The sequence below is a fragment of the Propithecus coquereli genome, unplaced genomic scaffold (genome assembly GCF_000956105.1).
Source record: "Propithecus coquereli isolate 6110/MARCELLA unplaced genomic scaffold, Pcoq_1.0 Scaffold111, whole genome shotgun sequence".
Lineage (NCBI taxonomy): Eukaryota > Metazoa > Chordata > Mammalia > Primates > Indriidae > Propithecus > Propithecus coquereli.
The window spans coordinates 2,073,526-2,083,051 of NW_012135081.1; the positions used below are offsets into that span (position 1 = coordinate 2,073,526).

At 36.2% G+C, this 9,526-nt stretch overlaps 1 protein-coding gene across 1 annotated transcript; it reads left to right on the top strand.

Annotated features, from left to right (window-relative positions):
- The first annotated feature begins 270 nt into the window (after positions 1 to 270).
- On the top strand, positions 271 to 9,239 carry HIGD1C (HIG1 hypoxia inducible domain family, member 1C). The gene is made up of 3 exons (XM_012653524.1): positions 271 to 364; positions 4,193 to 4,327; positions 9,175 to 9,239. Exons 1-3 carry the CDS (start codon positions 271 to 273, stop codon positions 9,237 to 9,239), a joined length of 294 nt encoding a protein of 97 aa, XP_012508978.1.
- The last annotated feature ends 287 nt before the right edge of the window (positions 9,240 to 9,526 follow it).

Below are 9,526 nucleotides of genomic sequence, written 5' to 3' on the forward strand. Positions count from 1 at the left end.
TAATTTTTACTCTGTATTGATGGAATCTGATTATCATTTCCTCTCTCTATATATTTTTTCGCTTACTCTTTACCCTCCCTCCCCCTAAATGAAAGGATTATGTAGTGAAAAGTGTAAAGGAAAGACAACTGTTTATTTCAATGGAGCAAACAGGCATGTCAAGCAAATGAAGACAGAATGCATAAACAAGAGTATGTTGGGAGAGGGTAAATGAATTATTTTTAATGATTCACAGCAAACATTTATCTCCTATTGCTACTAGAGAGAAAAATGTCTTCAGACAACCAGTGGTCAGCAGATGAGGATGAAGGCCAGTTATCCCGACTGATCAGGAAATCTAGAGACTCCCCCTTTGTCCCTGTAGGTAAGTACATGCCTTGACTGGATAGTAGGAAACTGTAATAATATAATAATGCCTTACCCAGTATCTTTGAGGATTGAAATGTTTCATATTATTGAATTTTTTCAGATAATTGAAGCTAACTTCCTCTAAGCATGAGTTGAACTTTCAGAATAGTTTCTAGTACATGGTAAGTCCCCAATAAATGTTAGCTATTATTTGAAGCATCAAAATGTTGTTTTATCCATTTTGTTTGAGGTCTATCTAAAAATGATTAGTCCCCAGCCAATCAAATGGAACTGAGTGAATGGACTTTAACTTTTCTGTGATGACTCAGGATTGTCAGCAACAGCAGCAGTTTATTATATTTACAGTCTGTTAAGCATTATTGAGATGTATCTGTTTCCTTGTCTTGTAAGTAACTCCAACATTTCAGTTCTTATGTCTGGGCTGGTCCAATGGTAGTGGGTTATCAGAACTTATTAACATTAATATCACTAAAGTTGGTATACAACCCCCCACTGCTAAATTTGACTGGCTAAAAAAAAAAAAGTTCTTATGTCTGCTGTTTATAGATTTCTCTATTTTTCCTGTACTATTGGGTACCATTAAAAACTTCTGCTTCTAATGTTCTGTGGCACAGAAGCTAGAGACCCAAACTTGAAAGAACTGTGAGTTCATTCAAAGTAAAGCTCTGAGTGAAAGCCTGGGCCTACCTGTATACTTGAGCGCATGAACTTTGTGGTGTTCATTTTGGCTGCTCAGTGGTCCTTAATGCTGGCTTCCTGGTGTGTTCCAGAGGTTGAGCATGATGATTAAGTAAATTCTGGACTAAAGAATTGGTATTATAACTTTAGCTTCTTTATTCTTTCTCCACACATTTTTCATATATTTACATTTTCAACAAGTACTGTATGTATGTGGACTTAAAAAAAAAAAACACAAACCCACGATATCTAAGCACCAATATTATGTCTTAAAATCTGAACTTTCTCTCTTCTCCATAGATGCTTCAGCTGCCCTAAACATTATTATTGTATGCTGCGGCCATATCTCTTTCCTTGTATACGTTTTGTCTGGAAACTATTAAAATAATTTACTTAAGTCAGACTGACCTAAATTTGTGACTATATTCCATAAAATCTTTTAAATAGGTATGTCATATGTTCCATTAAGTGTCACTGCAACTTTAGCAACTTATTAAGTATCATTATTCAACATATCAGAAAGAACCAAATTTTACTTTTTAGTAATATACTGTTTAGAAGTTTCATTAAATTTGATTAAGACTTGTAATAGCACCCATAAGAAATGGAAGGAAATAATTTAATAGTGATTTATCCTCCTTAGCATTTTTAACTAGAAAAACAATTCAGGAACTCAATGCTACTTGAACAGATCACTATAATGAACAGAGATTAGTCACTGTGCCTGTTGTACATTAAATTATTTTTCCAGAGACATTTAGGGTGATTAAAGTAGAAAGATAAAAGTGTTTCCAGCTAAATTCAATTATATATAAACTAGAGACACTATATGGAAAACAATAAAGGTTCTGACTTTAATCTCTAAAAGAAACAAAGCCAAATTAAGTAAGAACAGAACTTTGATTTGATCAAAGAAAGAGAGCCAAGTTTTTGCCAGAAAATAAATAATGATAAAATTTGGATTTATATCATGGAACAGTTTTGTTTAGCTATTGTTATTTTTAACAATGTCTACTATGTATTTCCTGTTATAGCATGGAGTGTCCTGTGCAGATAATTTACAAAATACTTATATTGGTTATCTTAAACAACTTCCATCATTATAAATATATTTCCATTGTTCAAAATTATCTTACAATCATTGCTGAGGTCTGTGCATGCATAATGTCTTTAACATTTGTGTTGACAGATTATTTGGTTTTTCTTCTTTCACTTAACATCTCATATGTACATTTCTGTGTATTAATACTTCCTATTCTTATCATTTTTTTAAATATCGATGGCAGTTTTTCTTTTTTTTTTTTTTTTGAGACAGAGTCTCACTTTGTTGCCTGGGAGTGCCGTGGCATCAGCCTAGCTCACAGCAACCTCAAACTCCTGGGCTCAAGTGATCCTTCTGCCTCAGCCTCCCGAGTAGCTGGGACTACAGGCATGCGCCACCATGCCTGGCTAATTTTTTCTATGTATTTTTAGCTATCCAATTAATTCTTTCTATTTTTGGTAGAGACGGGGTCTCGCTCTTGCTCAGGCTGGTCTCGAACTCCTGAGCGCAAACAATCCGCCTGCCTCGGCCTCCCAGAGTGCTAGGATTACAGGCGTGAGCCACCACCGCGCCCGGCCTCGATGGCAGTTTTTCTTCTGTTTGAGCCATTTGCATTGTTTAGTTTTTTCTCCACCATGAACATCTTTTTGTCATTTTCTTGACTTTTCTTTTGTTTATTTCCTTCGAGTATGTTCCCAAAAGTAGATTTTCCAGGGCAGGAAGCATGTTCAGTTTAAATTCATTTATGTATATTGCCATAGTTCTTTCCAGAAAGATTTGGTCAAACTTACAGAGCTTTCAGCATTGTACCTGTTTCCCCATGTGTCTACCATCATTATTTTATTGTTTTTTGCTGCTTTTATGTGTTTATAATACATCATTTTTATTTCAATTTCATTTATTGCTAATAAGCCTATAAAATACATATATAAATGTGATTATTTACTGATTCTTATTTCCACTTATTAAATAGATCCTGAAAGTATAGATATATTCTCACTGACCCATTGACACATATGAACCAACACAATTATTCAAAATTTGCTATACCACATAAAAATCATTTACATTTCTATATACTAACAAGAAACATGAAAACTGGAATTAAAAACATGATACTATTTAGTCACTCCAAAGAAAATGAAATGCTTAGGTATAAATGTAATAAAACATGTATGCTAAAAATTATAAAATGTTAATGAAAGAAATCAAAGATCTAAATAAACAGAGAGACCACTGTGTTCATGAATTGGAAGGCACAGTATATAGTGAAGATGTCAATTCTCCCCCAAATTGATCTATAGGCTTAATGTAGTTCCTATTGAAATCCCAGAGAAGTTTTTTTTGTAGACATAGACAAGCTTATTTTTAAAATTTATTTGGAAAGGCATAAGTCCTAGAACACCTAAAACAATCTTTTTTAAAAAAGGATAAAGTGGAAGGAATCACTGTACCTGATATTAAGGCTTACTATTTTGCTACAGTAATCAAGACAGTATGATATTGATGGAGAGTCAGATGCATAGATCAACAGGATAGAATAGAGAACCCAAAAAATAGACCCATACTTTTATCATGCAAAGGTTTTCTCTATTCTTCTGTCAAATACAGCATTTTGTCCTTGTCAGACTTTTCTATTAAGTCTACCTCATCCTCTTGATGTTATAAATATGCTATTCTAAAGTTTTTTGTTTATATTTTTGTTTTGTTTTGCATTCAAATCTTACCCATCCAGAATATTTTTTGGAGAGTCTGGTGTGAAATACAAATCCAAGTTAGTTCTTCTGTATACCTTCCTCCTGCCTCAGCCTGCCTCCCGAGTAGCTGGGATTACAGACGCGTGCCACCATACCCAGCTAATTTTTTCTATTTTTAATTGTCTGGATAATTTTTTTCTGTTTTTAGTAGAGACGGGGTCTCACTCTTGCTCAGGCTGGTCTTGAACTTTTGAGTTCAAGCGATCCTCCTGCTTCAGCCTCCCAGAGTGCTAGGATTGCAGGTGTGAGCCACTGCGCCTGGCCTAGATAGTCTTTCATTTAACTCTCTAAGCAGTTGGGAATTTTTGTCTGTTGTTTATTTAACCCTTACTTTTTAAATTCCCAGGTGTAGCAGGTTTTGTGACTGTGGTGTCCTATGGTCTTTACAAGTTGAAGTACAGAAGAGATCAGAAAATGTCCATTCATCTTATTCACCTGAGAGTTGCTGCCCAAGGATTTGTTGTAGGAGCTGTGACTCTAGGTAACCTGCATAATTTGTATCTTATGTTCAGCTGTCTTTAAAAGTATGTTTATTTATTTTATTCATTAATAGTAGAAGATGAATATTGGGTCAAGATAATGTACTAGAAGGGTAAGAAAGATTTATCCTCACTTGGTTGAGGTTGCTGCCCAGTGATGGGCTGAATTTCTTAGGATTTTCAGCTGACAAAACCTGACAAAAACTGACAAAACCTCCCAATAGGGTGTGATAGGTTGTTATTCTCTATAGTGAAGTGAGCAGTGAATAGTTCCTGTCCTAAATAACTCAGCTAAGAAGAGCAGTTTTAGATCATAGCCTAAATTGCATGGCTAAGAGCAGTGATCATATTTCCCAGCATATATGAACAGCAGATGTAGTTATTAAAATAGTTTAAGTGAGAAGAAGACATTTTTAGAGCCTACAAATCTAAACAGCTGCCTTCTCCTTTTATTCCACGTTTGAGCACTAGACAAATTTTTTTTTAATTAGTCCATAAATTAAGCAAACACCTATACACTTAAATCCAAAGAACAGGAGTACATTTTCTTGGTTAATTCAGGTTGTTATCAACAGCTAAATCAGATAGTTTTAATAACAAGTCAATTTTAGGACCTAAATTATCTATATTTTTTAATCTACATTAATAAGAACAAGCCACAATGTTTTTAGATCCCCTTCATGCTGTGCAGAATAGAGTCACCCTGAGAGTAGGTTGGGGATTATGGAATGATGGGTGTGGGGCTTGCATATAGAAAGTTATGTGGTAATTATCTTATTATTACAAGCTGTGATACGTGAGTCTTGAACAAATACAACAAGAAGCTTTACTGCAAAGTCACAGTCCTCATTTTCATCATTCAGCAAACATTTATTTAACACCTGCTATGTGCCAGACACTGTGCTGGTCTAGAGATATAAGTTCTCAAGTTCTTACCATCAAATAGTTTAGCTTCCTTACGGAGACAGATCAGGAAGAGAAGACGACAATATAAAGTCATGGATGCTGTGACAGAGATACACAGGTTGCTATGGAAGCACCAGCACAAAGGAGTAGTATTTAACTAGGGCTGGGAGGTCAGGGGAGGCTTCTCTAAGGATGTAAACTGTGTGATGATCCAAGAATATGGAGAATTTAAATAGGCAGAGGAGATCAGGACTCCAGGAAGAGAAGAAAACAAAGACACAGAAACATGGCATGTTAGTGGAACCCTGAATCGTTTGGTATGGTAGGTGACTCAATCAGTGTTTAATGAGAAAAGCAAAATTAGTAATATTTAATAAGGGATTTATTAGGTATTTGGACTTGTATAATTATGAGGCTGTTGCTTATGAATCTGGAGCTGGGGCCTGAAGTGGGCAGGGCAAAGAATTAGGAAGGAAAGATATTGTAAAGTGGGAGAAGCAAGGAAAATCGGAACCTGAAAACCATCCTTGTGTTTTTTTAACCATCTTCAAGCCTCCACATTCAGTGATGGGAGTAAAATATAGAAAAAGCCAATGCCCTTCATTCTGGAGCTGGCATGGACCTGGCAAAGGAGTCAGAGAAGATGAAGGAGGAACTTCAGCAGGAGCCATAGTAGCCATACTCGTGATTGCTGCCCATGCTGACAAAATGGGCCAGCAGATGAGCAAAAATGTGCTGCACCAGTATCTCCCAAGCGTAAGACTTTGGCTGCTGCTTCACTTGTGCCTTCTAAATCTCATGCAAAATGTCTCTTGTACACTAACCTAGGAAATAAAAGGAAAGGAATTCTGGAAAATGTAGCTACAGGTTAGTTCAACTGACATAATACAAATCTACCACTGTCCAGCCCTTGTCAACATGACATCCATATATATCTCTTTTAATCACACTTCCAAATAAAGACAATGGCAAAATGAGCCATCCCTTGTATAACCAAAAACATGCTAATTCTCTCCCAAAACAGGATACAAAGTCTCTTTATCCAGGGCCAGGCGTGGTGGCTCACACCTGTAATCCTAGCACTCTGGGAGGCCGAGGCGGGTGGATCGTTTGAACTGAGGAGTTCGAGACCACCGTGAGCAAGAGTGAGACCCCGTCTCTACAAAAAATAAAAAACAAAGACTCTTTATCCATCTTTGGGTGATGCTGATTCCTCTTTGAGCTGAATCACCTTCCCCTTGATAGCTTGTGACTTAAATCCTGAGACAGAAGATTAACTACTATTAACACTTCTGATATTAGAATTAGATGATAGGTAAATGAAAGTGGAGAACAGAAAAGAAATGGTATATATATACAAAATGCATTCATGTAAAAATAAGGAAGAAACACTCAGAAGTAGCACAGTCTTTGTTTCTGCAACTGATCAGATGGTCATAGCTGGTATTGTAACTATATTCTTAACACTACCCATTTCACATTCTGTTTTCAGCAAGTATGTTAGCTATTCATGGTTACTTGACTGCTGGGGTAACCCAAACTATCTTTCCTAAAAGGTCTGGGTCAGCCACCCTGCCTATATTAGGTATAGTTTTCCATTGTCTTTAATCGTAGGATATGGAAGTACTAAGAAGTGCCCCAGAAGATACCATGCATTCCAATTTCCCCTTGATATTCAGATCAGATTAATATAATAGACCAATGTGATGTCCTGTGGAATGAAGAGATGATCTAGTCCCTGCAGACTATTATGGCAAGGAGTTGGAGTTCACACAGCCCTGAGATTGGACAGTGAAAGTATACTGCAGGCCCAAACAGGTGAAAGCCATTGCTTTTGATTGTTTTTACTAAAAGGTATACAGAAAAAAGCAATCAACTAGATTAACAGCTACATATGAAATAGCGAAGGTTCTGTTGATTCACTCTAGCAATGAAACCACATCTGGATAGCAGCTGCAATTACTGATCACTTGATTAAGTGTATAGAGATCTAATATCATTCAGGCATGATCCAAAAGGGTCATGAATAACAAAGACACTCCTATTACTCAGGAAATTCCAAGCATTTTAGAAGCTCCATCATATCAGGAACCCAGGACAAAAACCAGTCTTTATTATACGATACCACAAACCTACCCTCCAAGGTAGATTAACTCATTTTACAGATAAGGAAACTGAGGCTTAGAGAGGAAAAGTTACTTGTTTATGATCACATGTGCAATCTACTCCAGAGCCTAAACTCTTAATTTTATATTACACTGAGATGCCTATGACATTTCTCCAAATTAGAGTACTCATACCCTAGAAGATGTACAAAGAGACCCATGTGGATGTGGGAAAAAAATATTCTATCTTAAAAATAAAGCAGCTTTACTAGCTGGGTGTGGTGGTGTGCCTGTATAGTCCCAGATACTCAGGAGGCTGAAGCAAGAGGATCACTTGAGCCCAGGAATTTGAAGTAAGCCTGGGAAACATAGCAAGACCCCATCTCCAAAAAAGAAAACACAAGCTTTACTAATAGATAGATTGACCATAGTATATTTATATTGTTTGGCCGGGCGTGGTGGCTCACACCTGTAATCCTAGCATTCTGGGAGGCTGAGGCAGGAGGATTGGTTGAGCTTAGGAGTTCAAGACCAGCCTGAGTAAGAGCGAGACCCTGTCTCTATTAAAATATATATACATATAAAATATTTTTTAAAAAGAGTACATTTATATTGTTTATAAATAAATGCATGTTTTGAGGGACATGCTCAACATATTTACTTACGTAAGTTTGGAAAGTTTGGAGACCACCAACCTAGGGGATGTGGAAATGTCACATGTACAATAATGAATATATGGGATTCACACTCAGAAGAGAGCTAACTTAGAGATCTAACTTGCTTACCAATGAAGCAACAGGTGTGGATGAGTTGAGAAAAGAGTTGTGATCAGAACTTCAGCCAACACCAATATTTAGGAAGTAGGCAAAAGGTAAGAATCATCTGTGTCTAATAAACCAAAGGACAGGGAAAGGAGTCCTATAATTCTCTCTGAATCTGAGAATATTATCTCCATAGATACCACAGTGATTCAAGTTTTTTTTAAAAAGTAGGCTTAAATTTTATGCATCAATTCTAGTTATAGTACTATTTCATTAGAAAATTACACAGACTTCTACCTCAATTTCCTATCATGTTGATATGTGAGAACTAACTTACCCTTTATCCTCTGTGCATTCTATGAAGATAGTAACAAGCAGTATCAGAAAAATTAGAAGGAAAGTGAAGTATTTAGTTTAGACATTCTACTGGATAGCTGATGCCTTGATAATTGAGATGGGCTGGGGCTCAAGGTGATGGTGTGAGTTGTAGCTTATTAATAAATCTGTGACTCCTTAACTTGCTTTTGAGTGTGAACATCTGCTGATATCCCTGGAACTAACTGAAGCAGCTTCTCTCTTTTTCAGCCTGTTTCCCCTGGCTATTTCCCCCTTTCTGCATGGCCCTGGACTTGTGGAAGCCATATATATCATCTGCCTAAACACATAGCTAGTTCACCCACTGGACTGTAAACCCCCAGAAGCAGGGATTAGATCCATTCACTGTTGTTTTCCTCAGGATACTGGGCACAAGTAGACATTGAATAAATGTTTGCTAAATTGAGATGCCTTATCTTAATATCTGGTCAAATTTGCCCACTTCCCTAATATTTCACCAATATTTTAAAATTCACACTTTAGGGTGACATAGTAACATTATAAATTCAGATTGATACTGATCTTAAAGGGCACTCTTATGGTTTTGTTTTAGTGGGGGTTTTGTCTAGAGCCACTTTATGAGGGAAGGCTTTTGTTTGTTTCTTTTTAAATTGTGGGCTGATTTCAGAAAAATACAAGTGGAAGAAATGCAGTGTTTTTTTCCCATGGATACCCTACTGATATACATCTTTCTGTTCCTAGGTGTTCTCTATTCTATGTATAAGGATTACATTAGACCTCGATTCTTCAATGTGTCCAAAAAATGAATCTACATACTGGAAGGAAGAAAGACAGAGACATCTGAAAACTATTTATTATGAAGAATGAATTTTCAATATGTAGCAAATTTTACTGCAGAAGTATTACAGAATTCTCATAGTCCTTGTATATTAAGTCTCAGTGTTTTAAGAAGTTGATTTCCAAATCAACAATCATAAATAGTTAACTCAGATATTCCCTGGTTGTCTTTTAGAACATAGGACATGATTTTGTGAATTAAAATTTTTTTATTTTCTAGTTAGTGTCAGAAAATAATCTATATCATGCCAAACTA